At 36.0% G+C, this 23374-nt stretch overlaps 1 protein-coding gene across 4 annotated transcripts in view; it reads right to left on the reverse strand.

Annotated features, from left to right (window-relative positions):
• LOC126925113 (ribosomal protein S6 kinase alpha-5-like) overlaps positions 1–23374 on the reverse strand; it is a 54199-nt gene that overhangs the window by 19296 nt on the left and 11529 nt on the right. For 2 of the 4 annotated variants that reach the window (XM_050740369.1, XM_050740368.1), the window contains one exon: positions 22364–23076. The exons of 1 other annotated variant lie outside the window; for it this stretch is intronic. In XM_050740369.1, the coding sequence (XP_050596326.1) occupies positions 22364–22604 (241 nt within the window). In that variant the 5' untranslated portion in view covers positions 22605–23076. Of the gene's footprint in view, positions 1–9502; positions 11387–22363; positions 23077–23374 lie in introns of those variants that run through there. One more of the 4 variants, XM_050740371.1, reaches the window with a different exon arrangement.

The raw sequence follows: 23374 nt of genomic DNA on the forward strand, positions 1-23374 counted from the left end.
TTAAAAAGCTTCAAAATCAGGTCCATCGTACGATGAACCCTTAATTCGCTTCGATCCGCTTCGATCCGCTTCGATCAATACAAACGAAAAATGTTTCAGATAAAAGTTGGATGGTTTCGAGGGGAATATACAATAATTTGACGTGATTAATTTGTTCGTAGGAAAAAGGCGAAAGTATCGAAGAAATCGACGATTCGTGAGATATTTTATATTAAAAAGCAAAGTACATCGTACAAAAATCTGAAATATCCCACGAATTATCGATCTTGTTGGTATTTCACTGCTTCGTTAGACAGAATGTTTCGAAGAATCGATTTATTAAAGAAAACAACAGATGTTCGCACAAAAGAAGATGTGCATTTGTTCAGACGACAGAAGCGCAGTTTCCGTTCTTCTTTTTTTTCTTACTAGAGCCTTCGTAATTATATGGGAGAGAAAGAACGTCAAAACCTCGAAAATCAACGAAAAGTGAAATTTACTGCCCTTGAAGCCTCGAAATCGAGTTAAGATCCGCTATCTGTTCGCGGAACGAACGTCACCAGTGATGCTTTCACTTCTGCGCCTTTCGCGCAACGATCCTTCCTTCTTTCCTCGTCTTCTTTCTCTTTTTCCTCGTTTTCTCGATTACGTGAACGCAGTGAAATTTCGTCGAACGTAACAACGGTCCAAAGTCGCGGTAATTCCGCGACAATATCCTCTCCGTTTCTCACCTTCGAGTGAAAAATAACGTAACTTCAACGCGGAACGCGAACGAAGGTACAGAGTGCGGGTTTCGTCGATTCCGCGTAACAAATATATTACGTGTCGCTTTGCTGTACGAGCTCGTACAAATATCTCGTGAAATTTTCGTTGCGAAACGTGTAAAAAAATCAGTCGAGGGAAGAAATTGAATTTTTAATTTTTCAGTTTTTAAAGCCTAGATCTCAGGAATCGTTAGAAAACATTTTTTTCGCATTTTCTTTTTTTTTTTTTTTTTTTTTATAGGAGGTTTGGTTGAGTCTTTGCTTTTAAGGAACTAGTCATTAAGTATTTGCTTAGCAAGTATAAGCGCCATTGTAGAGTATGCAATTGTATATCTATTTATAAGTTGGTTACAAAACTACTTATCCGGCGGCTTGAACATTTTATGCAGGCTAAAAATACTATCTCGAAATGTACAATCTTTGTTTTTCAATTACTAGCCCAACATCGTAGGATGGAATAAGAAATATTTATTAAAAATAGATTTGGATTAATTTTCCATTCTTTATTAATATACAAGAGTATTACATAAGACATACCTCTGTTTACGAATATCTAACTTGACTAAAATAATAATTAATTAATTACAATTTGAGCATGTAACAGAATAAACGGAAACATAAATAAAGATTCATTGAAAAAGTTTTATTCTACGTTTTCTACTTCGTCTAGAGCGTAAAATCATCCCCTAGACTCTAAGACGATGCCACTGTGTTATGTAGGTTAATCTACACATTATGATATACTAACAATAATAAAATAATAAAATAAATTGGCGTCCGAAGAATGTAAATACGTGCAAAAGACTGCGAGAGGTTCTTCCTTTTTTTTTTGTCATTACAAAGCATCGAGTCCATTAGAATTAGGTTAGAAGAGTTTGAGGTGGAATTTTTACTCAGTGTCGCTCGTCGTGTAGCAACAGGTGTTTGCCGGGGCTGTTTAAATAAAAAAGAGTTCAAGATTCTACGATAAAACGTGCAAACGTTGTTCGCCAATAAGAGCCACATTTTTTCCTCTCTTTCTTAATACGATTTTACGGTAAATGAATATTTATTAACTGCTCGTTGTGTTATTCAAGGAGTTATCCGTATAAATACCTTTCAATTTCGTTCGAACTCTCGCACACACGAACACATACGCGCATGTGTATGTATGTGTACGCTAAACCAAATAGTTTCAACCGATAAATATCATAATAAACACTTTGCTTCTGAAATTTAACTATATTTTACTATACTTATGTACTAAGTGAATTCTAGAAATTTTTGGCAGCTTAAATCCACCCTATTAGATTCATAAACATGCGCAGTCTGTTAATCGACCATCGGTCAATAAAAGTTCTTGCACGTACGAACGCCGTGTTGTCCAAGAATTTTAGAGCTCGTGTGAGTCGTAACAAGCGAAAATCGTGTCGCGATTCGAGGACGAAAACGACGATCGAATTTTCGCCTCGTAGCTAAAAGGGTTTTCGCGTGAAATTAACACGTGGGGGTCCTTCGCGAGCGTCCCCGGCCCTGACTGCCAGCCGAGAATCCATGTCAAGGTAGTAAAAGCGACCACGAGCAAGCTCGAGCACCGTCCACAAGCCTCTAACCTCCCTCTATCCGGATTACGCAAGCCTGTTCGTGGATTCGAACGTGTTGCGAACCATTTACCCCTTTGCTTATCCCTTTTGCTTTCCACGCTTCCCTCGAAACGTAATTTTACGACAACGATCGTTACAAGTATAAGAGCGCTTGTTTGTGCGTCTGAAGATGCAAAAATACATACAATACATATATAACATAGAAAAACACGCAAAACATTCGCAGTACGATACTCGTTACATGTAATAAGTATTTAGCAAGCGGGAGAAATCTCGTTTCTATTTCTTTAGTTATCTTCGTGATATAACATACATGTTTATTCGAACTTACAGCCAAGAATTGGTTTACAAATACCTATATTTACAAAGCTATCTTATCCACGCGCTTCGTATCAATCTTTCTCTCTCTCTCTCTCTCTATCTCTTCCATTCACACTACGATTTCACGTTCTGCCTGATAATTGAAAACCTTGATGCAAAAATCGGGCGAGCCTACCTTTTAGAAAAATCGTACTGCAAGTTTCATGCGTGCAGCGCGTTCGAAACAATTTTTCGACTTAGCCAATGCGATCTTTGAGAAGAAAACTCGACCGTGTCTAGCACTTGCCCGGCATTCGTTTCGAATGTTTAGTAAACTTGGATTGTTAATTAGTTGCGTGCCTTCTTTATTTTATTATAATTTTTATCCTGGAAAATCGAAATTGAGTTTGAAAATTTGTCAACTATGCGTGTACCAAACTAATAGATTCGACGGAACACGTTCAAACCCTTTCTTCTGTAAAAGGAGGCCTTTAAACGAAACAGCTTTATTTCGATGATACATTATGCAAATTCGTGTTTTCACGAATACCTTGTAACACATATTTCCCCAAATAATTGAAGCGACGCAACACATGCGTCGGTTGCGGTGAATGAGTTAAACGCGAGATTGCAGCTCTGAAAGTTAAAACCCGAAATACCCGTTTGCGCGTGAAAAGTAGACTTCTTTGCAGTTCAGCGCTTCACCTTTTACTTTTCTGAAAGCCTCTTTCTCTCGCTCTCTCTCTCTCTCTCTCTCGTTCTCTGTTCGCGATTGTGTGTCTGCTGTGTTCTGAAAAATCCTTTCAAAAGCGAGCGAGCGAGAATCTTTTCGATGAAAAGAAAAGAAAAGAGAGAGAGAGAGACAACATATTCGCCATTTTTTCCGGCGATAAAAGACGAGATTTGATCCTCGATGGATGAAAGGGAGAAAGAGGAACGCACTTTCCAGACTGTGTTAATATCTGGCCGAGTAAACATCTCGATTTAGAAGTTTAGCAGGCGACCGCGAGTTCCTGACATTGTGAAACGATATTCCGAAATTAAAATCGAGACGCGGTTAAATATAGAAGAGACCGAGAAGTCTCGTTCCTCCCAACGGCCGGTTGAAATTTTTCCGATGCGTTGAATCTTAATTGGGCAACGCTCTTTTGTCGGAAATATGACACAATGTGCTTCGCAGAATTTTAAGGATAAGAATTCTTGCGATATTGCTGATATTGAAATTTTCTTTATGATAGAGTAAATATATTTTTCCGCAGAAATGTAAGCAATTTCGATAGGAAGAACTTTCTCATTAGGAAAATATTTTTATCCAATTGAATCTTATCATGAAAAAAAGTTGGTGTAATTGCAAAAAATTTTGCACGATTGAGAATTTTGTTGGAAGACACTTATGGATTTAATCTCGTAGATATTTGTCAACGGTAATTGATATAAATTTTGCAAAAAAAAAAAAAAAGAGTATTTTACTGAACCTGTCGTAAAATTCGTAAACAGTCAATTTTATTTAATTCCATTAGGAAAATTATTAATTACGTATAAAAGAAATATATCTCCGCTGAAAACGAAGAAAATGAGAAAAATGTTTTCAGTTAAACCATAGGAAAATTTGTAATAAAGCGAGTACAAACAGTCGTAAAAGATTCATGAAAGCTATAGATACGGGAAACCAACAGCACGTTGCACTTACAAAGGGTGCATGCAAGTTGAAGGTGAAGGGTAGTCGGCCAACGCAGACCCAACGCCATTACAACACTTTCACAAAGGTGATTTATGATTCCTTACAAAGTCTGTTCACCCTGTCTGAACACAAAACGGAAAGTACCATTCACCGGTAATATATGGTACACGTATGTATCATAGTTCTTTGACCACGCACATTTTCCTCAACAAATTGAAGAGCCTGCAGGAAATTTATACCACTGTCATTGGATATCTTGATAAGTACACGAGCTGACAAATTGAAATTTGAAATGTCTAACAATATTCCTGGAAAACTAAAGAAATTTTACCATTGCGACATTTCAAGTGACTTTTGTCGAACGTAAGTTCATCGAATTGTAACGACGCTAAAGATTCAACTTATTTAGGAATTATAAAAATTTAAACTAGATTGAAATTCTTAAAGGAACTCTCACGCAATTTATTGAACTTGAGTATTCTTATAACAACGTCGATTGTACGTATTTTTAAATCGAATAAATTAAAAAATTAGTGGAGATAAATATTCTAGAATATATGATAAACGTCAAGGGAATAATTCGCACGGAGAAACGTGTAAAAATTAAAAAAACCGATTCTAGATCGAACTAACAAAAAATTGATACAACTAAACTAAACACTAAATTAAAAGTTAAAAACTAAAAACTAGAAGAAACTAAAAGAGATTTAATTTATTTTAAAAGCAAGCGCTCTCTTTCTCTCTCTCTCACCCACCCACCCTCCTCTTATCCTTAAAAGAGAAGGAGAGAGCACGAGTAAATTGAAATAATAATCTACCTTATAAAAAGTTAGGGCTCTCTCTTGTTTCGCTATTCTAAAAAATCGAAAAGAAGAAAGAACGCGTACATTGCAATAATAAAAACGAGAATTCTAAGGTACATATATGACAAAAGCATAGGGGGGGGGGCAATTTGCGTAAAAATTGAACTAATATTCCAGGTTAAACGGTTCGGCAGCCCTCGAGTATAGTCGCGGAAGTTCCGCTTTTGTCTGACCCAGATAGTCGGCATTCACTCGCTATTTCGTAACGGGACCGACTACTTTCTTTCGCCAGACGAAAGGCAACTACACGTGCACTTAATATCACGCGATATATTCCCTTCTAAGATTTATTTCGAGCACAATGGGATGTCCATTGTACAGAAACAACTGGCCGATATAGTCCTTCTAAACAGATATCAGACCATTAGAACAGATATCAGCCTTCCCGTTACAAAGGAGAAATGGAAATTTATTTACTTATTTAATTCCTCTAGGTATATTATGTCTTTCTACGTGTATTTATTTTTTTCTTTCAGTCTTTCTTTTGAAGCTTTTGTAACTTTCAGTTAGACCTTCATTGATTTTTGTTGTATATTTGGAAGAGAGTAAAATACCTTAGGTATTTTTAAAAATTTTATATTATCGATTTAATAGACATAATTATTATACACAAGTACTATTATAAATATAAATATATATGGAAAGGGTGTTTACGTTTCTTTGAAAATTCTTCTGAACATTTTTTTTAAGAAGGTAAATCGAAATGGTAATAGAATACTCTAGTCTACGTGCTGTATCGTATTAATAAGAAGAACGGAAGGCTTTAAGTATCTCTTAGCTTATTTCCTTGCTAAATATGTTTGTCTGTTTCTTTTTATGACATTTTTTTTTATGTTTACGTGAAGCGTGATAGGATGTTGAAACTGTAGTATTATATAAAAAGGATACAACTTTTTAGATATTTCGAAGTTTACCACATTGTAACATATTTCTATTCTTCTCTTTCAAGTTCGTGCTTCAACTATCTAAGCGGATTAAAATTTGAATAAAAAAAATAGAACTCTTTGTAAGTTATTTTTTTCCGAGTTCGACAAATTTATCCCTAATTTTACGTTTACGAAGAAAATGGAATTGTTTAGATATCTCAAAGTCTATAACACTTCTAATGACATTTTGAAATTTCTACGTCAGTCGTATCGCTCTGCTGGTTATGGTCTCTGATTGGAAAGTAATACAACGATTAGCCGATGACTAAATCTTTTCCTGCTAACGAACGAAAGAAAGAGAAGAAAAGAAAAAAATTTCCAACACGAGAGAATTTCTATTCCCAAACTATCTAACGGCTACGAACGCAACAGATATAAATTAATACAAATATTTTAATACTTGGAAACATTTTGGAGATTATTTTATACGAGATTTAATTAAGCGAAATAAGATCTTCTGGGATCCTATGATCAACTTCGGACGAGAATAACATTTTACTTCGTAATTCTTCCCAAACACGCATAGTCAAACCTAAGATTGTTTTATCTTCGATGATACCTATACTTCAGAAGTTGCACCGTGAATACTAGACATGTTAAAACGTCTAAAATTGAACGCAGCTATCTCAATAGGTAAGAAACGTGAAAATTAAATTTGAAAGAAGAAAAATGATTATCGCTTCCGACATAAGTGGTTCACAGATAAATATACTAAATTTAGAAAAAGATATTTGTCATTTTTCTGAGATCTTCAAGATGAATTATTCGCGAAAGGGATATTCGTTCCTCTAAACTGTGCCTTGAACTAATGTTTATTCGTGTAATATCATTTCACTATACTTTGAATTAAAAATAATCTCTAAAGCTACACATCTGTGCTAATATCTTTCGGAAGGTTGACTTACTTTTAACGATATTTCAGAAGTTTCACTGCGAAAATTCGTTATAGAACAAAGTCGTTATCGGTTCCTTTTGCATATTTAAAGTTCTACGCCGGCTATTTGTAAATACAAGACACGATAATAATTATGATTTCGCCTGAAGTAGTTACTAAACGACAAGTAAAACAAGCAATAAGCGATATCTATTATTTAGCGACTGACGTTAACCCGAAGAAAGGAAAAGGAAAAATCGTTCGTACTTTAAACCAGCGTGATGTTTCTTTTCGCTAAATCTAAAGGAAGATCTTTCTTTCTACCTTTGTTTCCGCGCAAAGAAAAAGTCGTAACCAATTACACTCATTTTTCATATTTTATTCCTATCGCAACTTTTATTTCTTAAACGCTTTTTCGTTTCGATAAACACAGAAGCCATTAACGTTTCAACGAAACGTTTGGCATAAAATTCAAACGAGTAATAATTCTTTTATGATTTCTTTAAACTTGACGAACTTTTTAATAACAGAAGATACAGTTCGATCGAAAGTAGAATTTCATCCAAAGTATAATTCGAAAGAATGGAACATCTATTTAGCTGAATGATGAAATGCACGCTTAAGACCAGACTTGCGTATGATTATCGGCCAAGACTGCTATTACGATCGTTCGATTTTTTTATTGAACTGAATTTATGCGTGATAAGAGGCATATAGTAAATATCACAGAGACGCCACATTGTCCATATTTCAAAGATAAAGATATAAAATGACAGCGCTTAGTATCGTTTATTTATTTGTGTTAATCAAGCAAAAACGGGAGTATTTTTCAAGATTTTGCAGTCTATAAGGATATCGCACGGTAAGCACGCAAGTATTTACCGATACACGAAACGAGATAATCGAATCACATTACCAGGAAAATGTTTAGTAGATAACGATTTTATATTGTAACGATTCAAAGGAAACTGAAATTTTCTATTTCAGCCAGAGATTTTCGATATTTGAAGAAAAGCATTGGCATTTGAAATAACGATACAAACAACGCGACAGAGTCAATTTTATAATATTTACGTATTTACACGCGTCCTACTATGCATTAAGCAATTAAGCATTTTGTATATTATCGTACTCGTACGTAACGTAGAATGCCTGTGCATAGCTAAAGATCCGTGGAATGCAAAAGACCAATTAACCCTTTGGAACAATTATCGCGGAAACAACGTATTGTTCGATCGTTAGCCTGCGCCTGACAAGGCTTTTACGAAACAATTTCCAATTGGATCGAATAGCGATACGCCCTTCGTGAAAACGGCGAAAATGTCTGTACACGGTCGGCTTACCGTGGCACAACCGTTATTTGATACGGTACTGTGCCTTACGTTACACGCTATACGCATTCCTCCGTTTGCCTCGTCGTCGCCAGGTAAATCGTGCACGTGTACCCCCACACGTGCCCACCAGACGTTGCCCACAGGAGTTTCACCATACGCGCGCAACCATCTATGTGTTCTTTTGCTTAATTAAAGCGAGATAATAAGGACGTAAGTTGGATCTAAATACGCCGATGAAACAGCGGAAATGGCTTCGAAGGTGGTGTCGAGCGTTACAGTTTAGAGATTAGAGGAAGAAATTTGCATAAATTTCATGGTGCCAATCACGACATTTTTTGGTACACGACATTTGTTGCGAACCTAGGCGTTAATAGAGATGTCATAAAGGAATGGTTTTTAAAGTCTCGCTGATCGTTTGGAAATCGTAGGAGGAAATTTGTACAAGTTTCGTAATATCGATCGTAATGATTTTTAAACGGAGTTAACCGTCTAGCAACCTTTTTCGATTCATCAACTACTATGGTAACAGATTTTGAGATCGTAAAAAGAAAATGTAAATTCCACGATATTAATCGCGATGAGTTTCGAACGTGGACTCGGGTTTGACCATGCTCGATTTGAATAGATGCGCCGATAAAACGATAGAAATAGTCTCAAAGTATTTTTTAATCCATTAGCTACCACGATATCGTTCATTCGGAGACGACAGAAAGGAATTCTTTTCAAATGAAAAAGATATACAGAATGAAGTAAAAAATGTCACGCAAAGGTATTGCGATATTGTAATTTTTGAATACGATATTATAATAAATAAGAATCCGATCTAAACGAAAATCCTTTAAGTAGGTCTCATACCCGTAAACGTACCAGTAATATTATGAAATATTATCCGACAGCAACGGAATCCATTGCGAGTCACCAATGTCCTACGCAACAAAAACACTTATCTCGAACAATATTTACAACCAATTAACTCTGAAACATCTTCCAATAATGATAATAGAATTACTAAAAATAACAATATATAATAGCACTAAAAACAAACTGCACGGCAAAGATACATCCATTTCTTATATGCTATACTTTCGAATACTCTTATGCGATTTTATATTTTATATTCTTGCCAACAACGATAACGCGAATACCTAATAAGATAGTTAAAAAATGTATATTTTACCTTTCGGTAAAACAATCTTACCAGTCTCGAATTCCTAATACGAATTGAGTTACTTCTTCTCAACGTTGATAACGTAAATAATTGAAAGAAATAACGAAGAAATTTATATTTCACCTTTCAGGAAAACACCGAACCTTTCATCTCGAATTGCAAGTAACAATCGCGTTTTCATCGTGCATCGACAGGACCTGTTTCCCGAAGAAAAAAAGAAAAGAAAGAAACGTGGAAAACGTTATAGACTCGGAATGAACGGGCGACGTCTGATATTTTACAGAGGCCGAACACGAGCCATCGATGAATAAACGGCACGGGCACAACTGGTACGATATGATAAAGAAGCTTTTCGACGTGTAATTCCCCGTAAGCGAGCACGCTCTCAACAGGAAAACACCGAAGGATAAATAACTCGTTCCAAGGCAAGTTCGCGTCGAGTCTAAATATAAATTCGCAACAAATCAATATCAACGCACAACGACGCCACCGTGGATTCGATGGGCATTTATCGGATATGCAGACGTTCCTCAAATGCACGTTCGGTGAACGTGATCGCCGACAACCTTTTCCGCAACTATAAGCGCGACTTCTATCGAACGCTTTTTACGAAACCGCTTAGATTATAATTAAGTACGTTTTCTGTCCTTATCTTTTACGAGAAATATTAGTTTTCAAGACTGTGGCAAGCGAACACGACGTAAACCGGAGTGCATCCTGTGCCGAAAGGCGAGAATTGCGAGAAACGATTAGTAGTTGTTATTGTATAAAAACAATAAGTACAGGGATATTTCGAATAATAATAATGCGCAAATTTATTTCAAGTATCGCTCGTTTCCACAGACATTTTGTCTCCCTTTCTTCATTTTTTCCCTCGATCCTTTGAAATAACAGCAAAGTATTAATATCAAATATTTGAGCAGCAGTGTAAATACTGTCGCTAGTTGCGAAAACACAAAGGTACATATACAGCAAAGAGTACAACGCGTTCTTAAACGCGAGTCGCTAAACCGACACGGACAAAATGATCGAAACAGAGAGTGTAACGTAAACCATAGAGTTGCGAAAAAAAAGCGAAAAGTTAAGTAGCTCGCCGATATCGGCCATTAATTCTTGCGCACGCAGAATCGAGAAGCAAATATAAGAGAATAAAAAAGAAACAACAACAAAAAAGACCAATCGTGTAACCGTTTGTAACAATCGTCCTCGATTGTCATTTACTATCGCCGCGTAAACATTCATGCAGATTCGCTTGCGCAAAAACGAGATTACGCAACATCGGTTGCATTAAAGAATTTATTGTTGTTCGTTTCACGCGGATGAATCGAATCGCAGTTCCGAGAACGATCGATTGCAAGCAACTTTTTCCATATTCTTCTTCGCGCTAATCGTCAATCGTGCTCGTTAACTGTTGGCAAAAATCTGTGCGTTATGTATTTTTACTAACGCTATCACCAATACAATTTGGTCGAGTTTCTGATTTTGATGTTATTTAATGGCGAAGAGGATGCACTTTGATATAAGATAATCGAAAAGAGGAACGATCTATTCGATCCTAAATCGATAAATGAGAAATCCATGAAGTTTACAAAAGAGTCTAAAATATAATAATCAATGCTCTTGCGATCGAGTGCGAAGAATCAAACTATTGTTGATAATAACGGTGGATATTTGTAGTAACAAGCTACGTGCGATATTGAAAAGTTTACAAAATTCGCGATCCAAATCCTATTTCAAGGCTGTCAGGCTAAAATAAAACTATATCTATCTATCTCTGATCTGTCTTTGAAATCGATATTTTTCGGAAAAATTAAAATCAATATTTTGGGAAATTGCTTGGCACCTCGGGAGAAAGATTATTTACCAAACGCGTAACGTTGACAAAAAGGATATATTGTGAGAAACAATCGTCGGATATTATTTTTGTAATTTTCTAACAAAGGACTAAAGTATTCCAAGTTGTAACACTTTTCAGATATGTCAAACATTAATGATTCTTAATACAAATAAGCATATAGAATACAAAATACCGAATACCAATGATCTTTGATACAAATAAATATGAAGAACGCATTATAAGATTAAATAGCCATTATGGTTGTATATAATCCAAAGATAACGGTAGCGAGTTAAAGTAAAGTAAAAGTTAAATAATCAAAGACCATAACCATCGATATTACGCTTAGCGAGCTGAACCGATTAATATTACCCGAGACTTCCGTCTTGTCCTTTTGGAAATATTCCAACGTTGCGCCAGCATTGCAGCTAAAGTTCATCGTAGATTTAAAGGAAGCATTGATACCGAACACTACGCGCTGGTATATCCTTACAAGCATACTCGATCCACCTGCAATGCCGGTGAAACGTTACAACACTTTTGTAACGTCAATTTTTTTTTCACAACTGACAAAGCTTGAAGAGACTAATAAGATATAAAACGCAGAAGTAATTAGTAACTCTAGAACAGATTCAGTATGAAAATTTATCATAGATTTTCAAAGAACACGTCACAGGATACTTAAAATCCCATAAAAATTTCCAAATTTCAACGAAACCAACGACGATAAAATCGAAACTATACTCTTAACTATACTCTTTCCTAGCATAACCTAATCGAAGTAGCACAGATCACAGCTATGCTCTTTCACCTATTAATTCCCGACCTGCCTATAAAGTCGCATAAAAAACCCGAAAACTCGATGAAATAAAAACTAACGGTAAAAAATCTGACGGAAAATAAAGAGAGAATGCTTCAGATTTTCATAGAATACCAAAGTGCACAGGCCATGGTGACATTTATCTGACCTTAAGATGATCTTGAAGAGCCCTTTTTCCCAAACTTATCGACCCAGAATTTTTACGTCTTCTCATTCCTCTCTCTCTCTCTCTCTCTCTCTCTCGCTCTCTCAACGACGGGCATGTATACCTGTTAAGCAATGCACGCGAGCATTATGTCACAGCATGTCTTCTAGTTGTAATTATACTTGGTAAATTATTCGTCGTTGCTCGTTTCATTAGATATGTACGTATAAAAAAAAAACAAAAAAAAAAAAAAACAAAAGATAAACGCAGGAAACGCAAGTACATATGTATATGAAAACGACTGATCGTTGTGTAACATCGACTAACCTTCGACGAAAGCCGTTTTCGGTTCGATACTTTTCCATCCCCGTGGAAGGAAATTCTACTTCGACGATATCGATCGCGTGAGACCGAATATCAAGGCTGACTCCGTGTCTAGCTCTCAGATATATTTAATGAAGATCCTAGTTCTCGCTGAACGATATCTCTCTTAGAAGCTTCGGCGACCCAGTTTTATCTGTATAGAGCCGAAAGTCGTGTTCTTTTCGCGGTGTTCTTACATCGAAATTGTCGCGGTTTAATTATGGGGTCTGTGCGTAGGAAGACGGTTAATACAGTGGCTACGAAAGATATTTTTAGATGCCTCCGTTTTCCACCGCGACGTTTTTTTTATCAGCCAAAAGATTTCGTTTTTATGGCATTACGTTTTTGCAGTCGTACGAAGCTACTACCGAATGATATGGAACTCGATATACTTGGATCTAATCTGTTGGTACGTAAATGTTGTAACAAATACAATGATGTACAAATACTTTCTGTATTCGATATTGGTGGAAGAACACGTATATTTGTATATATAAAACATCGCGTAATAGCGTCAGTTTGGTGACATTGATTTGTTCGATTTTCGCCTTGCCGATAAACAGTGAGAAGAGCAAGAATATTGATCAACATAAATAAATTCAGAGATATTTAGAATCATTTTCAGAACGTAACTGTTTAGTTTCTGAAATATCTGTATAAGATCGATTATGCTCCAAATGCAAAAGAATTAATATTTCTAACGAGACTGTGGATTTTTATGCATTTGCGATCGAAGATTTAAAAATACACGTAATATACAAAAGTATATAAATTGTCCAAAATACGACACCTTCTACTATACCTATTTATATTTAATTATGTTTAGAAAAATATAAATTTGTACGAATATCCTACTTATAATAAACTTAACGATACTTAGAAACAAATGAATATACAAGTATTACGAAAAATATCTTGTTCCGTATCTGAGAAGCCAAATAGTAAATTCCAGACGATATACAATATTTATAAAACTAATAGGATTACGATATTTCTAGAAACGAAAAAGAAACGTATAAAACAAGCGTTACGAGTATCATCGTCTATCTCGCCAAAATTAAAAATAGACGAAGAAAAGAAGAGAAGAAACGAGAAGATGTAGAAAACGCGGAGTCGACAGATTCGCGAACGCTATTTCATCTTTCGAAACTCGAGCATTCGATACGTTACACGTTCCAGCCCGTGACCCGATATATTTCCACCGCAAAACAGCGGCATTGTCAGCCAGCATTACCCGGAAATATCTATAAATTTATTACGAGAGCCGTGGAAATGCATCTGTGCCGGCAACGTTTGCCGAACAAAGCAGAGAGTTATTTATCACTCTCGACTCTCGATTCGAGAGAATAATGCTCGATGCTCCCTGAATTCACTTGCCACCTTTCTAACGATCGTACGATACGCGTGTTCCGATTTTATAAGATGAATAATATAAGACGCGCAGAAGGACAAAACAGTATTTGTTTGGAACAATAGAACGAGGAAAACAAACGGGGAAATTCATTTCCTTAACGCTTGATACAAATGAGGTACGGATAGAATATGTTCTTAGTCCTTAATTGCTACCGTGAATGAACGTTCGATTCGCTTTAGGGAAGTTTGTGCTTAAAATCAAAGAATCGCTAGAATTATGATCGTCGAAATAATTATCCGAGGTAGATGACTTTTAAGAAGAATAAAAATAAGCGTGTACTACTGTCTAAGATATTAAATAAACGAGCATTAAAATAAAATTATTGTCCGAGGCACTAAACGATAAATATAGAATGTCAAATATAATTCGGTATGGTTGATATTAAGATTTGGAGAAGTAAATCAAGCCAGATAATCGGAAAGTATATCATCGACGAGAAGCTTGAAAACAAAAGTAACTTCCGCGTTTCTTTCCTTACGATATAAATTGTACCTACTACGAATTAACGCGAAAATTCGTTCGATCGATTTAAGTGCTTTCAGAATGTCGTCTTCTTTACGATAATTGTTCACTGTCGGATGTTATACTTCTAATCTATGTGGTGGAAGGTTATAGATACTCAAGGACGGTATCTTCTTAAGAAAAAATGTAACACATTTTTTTTAATGTAATCCTTTTAACCCAGAATACTTTCCATCGTAAAATCTATATCGCTTTGCTTAGTTTTTGTTTTATTTTCTGGATTATCTGTAAGTCGAAGAGTTTTAATATTATTATTAATAATTAAGAAAACAACGACGATCATAGATTAATAAAATGCACGAAACTCTACATCGACCTGATGAATCCACGTTTCGCAAGAAACGATGTCACAGACATCGTCGCAGACGAGTGCCGATCGATTTGATTCTTAACGAGATTTTAATCGAGGAAACGTTCAAAGAAAACATAAGTGAGAAGAAAAAAAAAAAAAAAAAATAATGATTCAAGGTCACGGTCTACATTTCGCGAGCGACTTGCATTTTGGAACTGGAGTAATTAATACGTTATAATTAAGAATATAACTAAGGTTCGTTTTATCATATTATGATTAATTAAATTACCACAAATATGATTACACTAACCGTATCGCAGCTAAGAGATTTTTACGCGATTAACTATTTTAATGGTAGGTTCTCCTGATTTCACTTTCGAAATAAAAATAAATTTAAAATGCTATTTAACGCGACCTTGGCATAAATTACATTTTAACGATAGCATTCGCGTATTTTTAACTACCTTTTTGTCACTAAAAAAGAGCGCAACTATTTTAAGTTCAATGAGCCACTCTTCGTATAAAATATAAATACGTTACTGTTGAACATGGACTTTGAGACGCGGTGAACGATTTTGAACGACCTTGGACAGCCCACGTAGTAAGACCAATGAACTTTCGAAGTGTGCTAGGTGCTTTAAAAAAAAAAAGAAAAGAAATACTATTCCGTTTGAGAACATACGAAGGACAGAACAAAAAAGATAAGATAATAACAACCTGTACTTGAAATATTTTCCCGTGTAACCAATGTTATACGTAATTTCAAACATAATCCAATAGAAAAACTATAATTTTATACGTATGTAGGTGTGATAATAAATATAGTTTCCAGATAAAACGTTTCAATAGGTAACTGTATCTTATATCGAAAAGAAATATGTCTATCGTGTTATGAAATCTCTATTATCGTAACACATATATTCTTTTTATTGGCATACAAGCCATGAAAACTATTTGTTAGTTGATGCTTCCGTGGTTGCGTTTTAAAAATAGCGCGGAACGTTATTTATTATGGAGGAGAACCATTTGGGCGAAACGATAGACAAACGAAAAAATTAGCCGCTGAATGTTTGATGAACTCGAAATAACTGGGACAAGACCACGTGAGAAAGCGGTATTTATTATGCAACAGTCTAATAGAATTTTTGAGCAGATTAGACTTTTTAAGGTCTTAACCTTTCTAAGATATAAAATTCCTGTAGAAATCTTGATGACTTTTCGGAATATTTCGAATGTTTCGAATATTTATTCTAATCGTAGTATAATTTTAATGCACTGTAAAGATAATCGCTGAAGAATAATTTATAATCATTTGAAACGAATAAACAAAAGAAGATAATGCTTATCTTTCTTTCAAAGTCAAGAGCTTGGAAGTAATTCTACTTGACAGTGAAAATAATAATTTTAATATTTTTATAGTGCGCTCAAATCATCAGCTGTAAACGGAAGTCTTCTGTGCTGTAGCACGTGAGATAGGCCAGAGATATTGCCTGTATCTTTGTTTACTCCTTATTTCCTGGATTTATTTATATTTGTTGTGTTTTTATATTAATTCCTTTGTTGCATATTTACATTATTATTATAAACATTATTATTACGAAAGTATATGTATAAATAAAAATCTTTCTTTGACGTAACGTTGATTCGTACGTATCCCCTCGGGTCTTTCTCATTGCACTTCATACGAAATTGTTTTATTTGTATACATTTTCGACCCAGCTTCGCTAAAAGACAGTCCGTCGAAGTTACATAGCGTTGGCTACCAGACGCGAGTAGGCTCAACTTCTTAAATTTTTGCATTTTCTTTCGGTCCTCTACCTTTATTCTTTCTTTATTTTTCCTTGTCCATTTATCTTTTATATAACTTATAAAAGAAACAGAAATGTTTCGCGGCGTAGACAGTCGTCTTATCGCTGCGCGTTTGCATGCGTCCCTGTCGGCGCCACGTGCATTTGTTTACAGCTGACGATCCGACTCATTCATTGAACGGACTTTGTTTCTTTGAAGTAAAATTCCTTTGAAAATTAGGTGAATATTTAATGACGTTTCAACTTAACGGTCATTAAGGAATATTTGTGCGTTATAATAATAAAAAAAAATATTTCAAACATTTTATTGGAAACAAAATTTCCCATCAAAATGTAATTAAGAAATTTTCTAAAACAGATAACTGTAAGTCTGTGATAAATATATAGATGCCGATAAATATAAAAATTTATAACGTATAAAATTTTTGTTTATTTCGTAGATAGAAGAAGAACAAAGTTGTTTAAATGCCATAATAATTATCAATTTCAACGCAATTAATATCAGAAAACTAGAACTAAAATTTTCAAAGCAATTTATACAATTTGCTATCTTGCGTTACGAACCGATTTTCGACAAAGTTACGTAACTATATAGATTTTAACGTAACATTAAACGAAACGGTTCGAAGCTTTTTTTATCGTCATAATCAACAAATGTTCTTCGATCGTTCCTAAGTTAACGCGAGATTAAACAGAGAGCAAGAAAAGCTTGGTTTTCTATTTCCACGACATTTTTCCGTTTCCGATGTAAATTTCCTCGGATCTGGAGAACCTCTATTTCCTGCGATGTAACTGTAGAATTCATAGCGAAGAACGTAACGAAGGAGCCCCTCGATTACGCGAGAAACGGAACACTTTCAAAGCGAAACGTTTCACAACTGACCGCAAATAAAACCCGTGTCATCGTGGCTGCTTTTTGAATCTATAATCAAATGCCAAAGTACGATCTTACGAACTTTACACCATGATGTATCCACTTTTCAAAGTTCTCAGAATCGAATATTCCAGTTTCAAGTAAGTAACTAGTACGAAACGCGCACGTATCAAATCAGATTAAATCGTGGAATGTAAAAGTTCGATTTTCTTTCGTATTCAACGATATCATCCTATAGTGCGACCCTCAACGTTGCCGCGGAAGCCTCGAAAGATCGCGAACAACGCTAACATATTATATAACCAAGTTTCAGTTTGACGTATTTTGTATTTTTAAATGTCACTTTTAAATCGTCATTTAAATCATAAAAGTCATATTAAACACCATCTATCAGATATTACACAGAGTACTATATTCCGTATCTTTAAATTCTCATAATTGCATAAAAATCCCATTCGGATATCATCCATTAAGCATTATAAAGGATATTATTCTTCGTACGTTTGAGCGCATTTTTGTATCTTTAATGTGACAGTTGCATAAAAGACCGCGGTCTAATCATCGACGCGTACGGATGTCAGTCACTACACGGGTGTCCTTCGAGAACACGATGCAGTCGCGACTGACCCGCAAGCTGGACCCAATTGCATGCATCGCCTTCTCTCTCTCGTCGTCTCTTTCACCGGAGCAAAACCGTTCGGAGAAGAATGCGGATGAGAAAGTGTGTAAGTACGTGCGTCGGTCACGCGTTAGCCGGATCGATGTCCAGTGTGTACGCGTGCAAACCGCGAGAAAAAGAAGGCAAAATGACAGAGGAAAAAGAAACGCGAAAGAGGCGAAGGAAGAAAAAAGAAAAAACGGAAGATGAACGTACACACATGGACGAGATAGGGCGGAAAACCGCATCATGCGGTTAAGAGTGTCTGCCGTCGAATTTCTTCGAGCGGTCGGGATAGAAGTTCACTGTGCGTTTCGCGCTTCGCCTTTAGCGACGAATCTTTTACGACGAATATTAGCTTTTCTGGTTGGTTGAGAAAATCTACCAATTAATAATTAAACTACGACCATAGTCGGTTACATGGCGAGAAGATCATTGAACTTTTACTAAATAACGAAACAACGACAACCATTTTATCAACGAGTGGGGAAAATTCAACGACAAACGTGATATTTGAAAAGATTACTCGATTCTATGAAAATTTTATAAAAATTCATTGGCTTGAAATTTTTCTCAAGTTTCGCTAGAAACGTTCCGGGCGATCCGATAATTTGAAGACACAATTATTGTTATTGCGTTGGTACCAGGGTCCCACGAGTATCCCAAGCTATACGAGTATATCTCAAAGAATAGAGCTCTGCTCCCGAGCTTGCAATTACGAGAGGGTGACAAGCAGGATAAATTGCACCATCGCCTTCTAATCGGTTCGCTCGACTAAGATACTAAAGGCACCATCTTGACTTTTCTCACCGTAAGAAAGTTTATTCTTAGGTTCTTTATTGCGCCGAAATAGGTTACTTTCGACCCAAAGAAAAATTAAATTTAAAACAAAACTTGACCCAAGCCTAACACCCACATCCATCCGATAGTAGAACTCTCTCCGCGATAAGGAAATTTATTTCCGGAACATCTTTTACGCCAACAGTGTAATTATTAATTTTCTTTATTTTCCAACCAAACCTAATCTTAAACGTAATACGATTCAACTGATTTCAAATCTAACCGATTTAGCGTGTGCATAATTTGTAAATAAACTTTACCAGAAATATATATATATAAAATAACGACAAAATTTCTCCCGAAAATATATTTTAATCGACAAGTTAAGCTTCTAACGATCTTCTAAAAATCTTTGCTCGCGTTAGTCAAGGAAAAGTACGCGTCAGTTGTGGTATGGTATCGTTGCTTGGCCATATATTTCCTCTTTGAGGTATTCGATATCTCGAAAATTCTGTACGTTAAACGTATGTCTGGTCAACTTGTTCGAAATCGGAGTATTGAATTCGCTTAGGGGTATGTATTTTTTCGAGGTCCGGTTTTAGCTGGGAATATTCTTTACGGGGTAATTTGAGGTGTCTACGGCTTGCAACTGTACCAAAGCATTTTTGCTACGCCCTTCGGACGTTCCAGGATGCTTGGAACACGGTGTTGAGGAGTTGTAACAGGTGTTCGAATATCGTGAGAGGTTTACGAGAGCTTAAGGTACTCATCTTCGATATAACGTTCGCGTACATTTAAAATTCATGAAAGATCGTCGTTTAACTCGTTCTTGCGTAACTATACTTTTACTCTGTTACGCTATTAAATCGTTAACTTGTTTGACTCGATTAGTATTTATGGCAATTAAATTTATAATTTGTTTTATATAAAATAATGATCTATAATTTGAAAGACGAGTGTAATTGATCGAGCGAATACGCGTCGACACGATTGTAGAATGTTCGATTGAAAATTGATTTACGAAAGCCCGAATAACAAATCGAATCGTCGTTGTTTTTTATTTCGTCGTCGCGATCAGATAACATTTCGGATAATAGTGTTTCGAGTGCGCTCAGTTAGCTTTGTTGCAACTAATTTCAAGTACGATTGCACTTGGAACGAGCGTTACGCGATACAACGGATTCTGTGGTTGAACAGTTGCAATAATAGAAGCGTTTGGCCCGCGATCAAATCCGGAAATTTCTTTCATCTTCGCCCTGTCGCATTTTTGCTAATAAAAAATTAATACTTATCGTCCTGCTGTTACAGAGAAACAAATAAGAAAAATTCCTATTACGAAGAAACGGATTTTTCATGGATAAACAAAAGTGACTAGTAAGTGACTAAAAGATGAGTCATCGAGGATCATTGATAATTCCTCTTTTACGAGTGCTTTAAAATCGTAACGGTGCCGACACGTGATCGTTTTACTTTCTAGGTACTAGAAGAGGGTTAAACGTGACGTTGTACGCGCTTACAGAGTGACTCACTGTCTCTGTGAGATAGCACGATGCTCACGAAAACGCGACACAACCTTTGGAACGAAGCTCTACACGTTCAACGGGACATTCAGAACTCGTCCCAACCTAAAAGTACAGTTCGAGAAAACGATCTAACGAGGCTGTAAATTAAAATATTAAGTGGTAACGCTGATTTATATAGCCACTCGTATAGCGTCTTGTAGAAACGTCTTCTTGAATCTCGAGATGTAAATGTCATTTGTAAATTAACATTTCTCGATAACATGATTTCTTTTTACCGAGATGTATTACATTCTTCTTTTTTTTTTTCTATTTTTTATTCTTTATAACGATTAACAGTTGACGCCGTACAATCCTAAACTCGTCTCTTCGCCAACAATGGAAAAAATTTATCAAACGACTATTATACAATTTTTAATAATTTAAACTAAACAATCTACTATGTTCGCTATATTATTTTATTTCAAAGTAAAGATATGTTATATTTTAGCGTAGTTTTGCTTCGAATTAAGACAAAATGTTTACTATAATTTCAAAGAACACGAAAGAATATCTTATTCTACGTTTCTCTGTAATTACAACTTTTTCCTGCAATTGCGTCCGAGATATTTACCATAATTGAGTGCCGATTCGTTTAATCAACGCGAAATAATCACAGCGATCGAAAAATACAAAATATCTTATTTCACGCTTTTTCCTAACTGCCATCTTGCTTTACGATCATGATATACAAACATTTTATTTTACATTTGCGAAATTACTATCGCAAGCACTGAAAGCTTAGAGACTTCAACGCTTGGCAAATCGTACGACCTCATCGTACATCGATTCCACTAACTGTACACCATCGGTCTAGTGGCTAATTGGGTCTATCTAATGCGAACACCGTACGCTAAGTTTATTTACTAGGATCGTTACCAGAGTAAAGAAAGACAGCCTTTTGGATGCAAACGAGCCTTTCGACAGAACGATTTTCGATCTTTAAGTGATTCGTTTGCGGATAATTTTGGAGATCGCTTTGCGAGTCGTTAATTATACTCGTAACGATAAGAATAGCACAGACCGATGATCGTTTTGCTAGCATTTCTCACCAAGAATAGACTTGCTTCTTGGGTAGCGTTATTTCTTCCGTGGTCGTGCGTTTATGGTAGCAAGGGTACGCGTTTATAGCTTTATTTAATTCAACGAACCGCTATGAGGATGAGAAGAGAGAGCGAAAGTTTGCGTCGACGTTTCTCGAATAACAAGAAGTTGGATTACCTAAATGTCGCATCAAACAAATTATCGACGATTGCGTGACTGTGTATAAATGTTCGTTGAGATTGAAACACGGTTATACGCCACGTTGACCGTATAGAGTCATCTAGCCGTATTAGAAAAAATTTGATTTCTTCTTTACGATATAGAATTTGAAGATATTTGAAACGCTATAAGCATAGAGCAACTTTCAAATTTTTATCTGAAATAATAATCACGAACTTGTAAGTTGAATTAAATCGAACCTCTTTCGTTGTCTCTATCGCGGTGTATCCGTTTATTTTTATAATACTACGTTAAAAGAAACGCACGAAATATCGATAATTCTAGCGTAAAAAATGTTCCTATAATACGATAATGTTATTCCGTTTATCTTCGTCGACCTACGTTAAAAGATGCGTTCAAAAAACATTCGATTCCAACATTAAGAATTTTTTCTAGAATATAATAATTACCGATACTCTAGTCTCTTATCGATACGTTGACTGTCGTTCCTTACTCTATTCTCTTTATACACGATCAATCGTACATCGGATCAAATCGATAAAACCATCGATAAATATGGTGGATATACTTTTCTTTGGAAAAGATCACGCCTTACCTTTGTTCGATTTGTCCTCGTGATGGTCAGGAACCGGCTCGTCCAAGTTACTGACGTCGAGCTCGTGAATGGCCTTGGTCAACCCGTAACAGGTCTCCGTGTATTCTTCGATGACAATCTCCTCCTCGACGTCAATCGTCTCCTCGACGGTCATCTCTATGTCGCTTCCGTCCTCGAAATAGCCACTTTCGTGCTCCGGGTTCTTCATGACGTTCATCGATGGATCACTAATCTTTGACATAACTTTTCACACTTTTTCGCACAACTTGGCACACTTTTTCACTCGTACTGCTCGCGATATCACTGCACGAAGCAAACGCGAGGACACACGACCAGGAACGGGTCAGCAAAGAAATCGTTGCATGATCCGCTTCGATGGATCTCTTCTTGTCCAGATTCTTCCTCCGAAGACTATTTTCTTGCCACTGAATAGTAAATTCTCTTCAGCGTGATATTACGCGCCACTGTCAGACAGTCAACAGTTGGCTTCTTCGGTTCAGATCCAACGAAAGTTTGAATCCTTATTCCTCTTCTCTCTTCGAGTGAGCGTAGAAACTCGAATGCCTTCTAAATAAGTTTGCAAGCAAAGTTCCAGCGATTACTAGACTGCTAGATGCGAACAGACTGCTCGAACAACTTGCTCGCTCCGCTGTCTGAGATAGACTGAATCCTCCCTCAATCGTTTTCTATGACTCTACTGTGAGTAGGTATACCTGCGATGTAAATAAAGTACAGTTAACACAACCCTATTTGCGGATTATCGTTTACCGATGACGAATCGTTAGCATAGAAGACCGAAGATGGATTGCCTTAATGAGGGTTCAAGATCCTAGGTATAATCCCAGGTCTGCGATAAAATTCGTAAACAGGACTTTGCATTAACGGTCCTTCCTACAGAAATAGAATTACGATCAAAGTCCTCAGGTAAGAAAGTCCCCGTTTCTAGTGTTTAAAAATTTTACTTGCAGCGTTCATTTTCTTGTTTATTCAAGATTTTCACCAAGAAGAAAC

The sequence above is a fragment of the Bombus affinis genome, chromosome 15 (assembly GCF_024516045.1).
Source record: "Bombus affinis isolate iyBomAffi1 chromosome 15, iyBomAffi1.2, whole genome shotgun sequence".
Lineage (NCBI taxonomy): Eukaryota > Metazoa > Arthropoda > Insecta > Hymenoptera > Apidae > Bombus > Bombus affinis.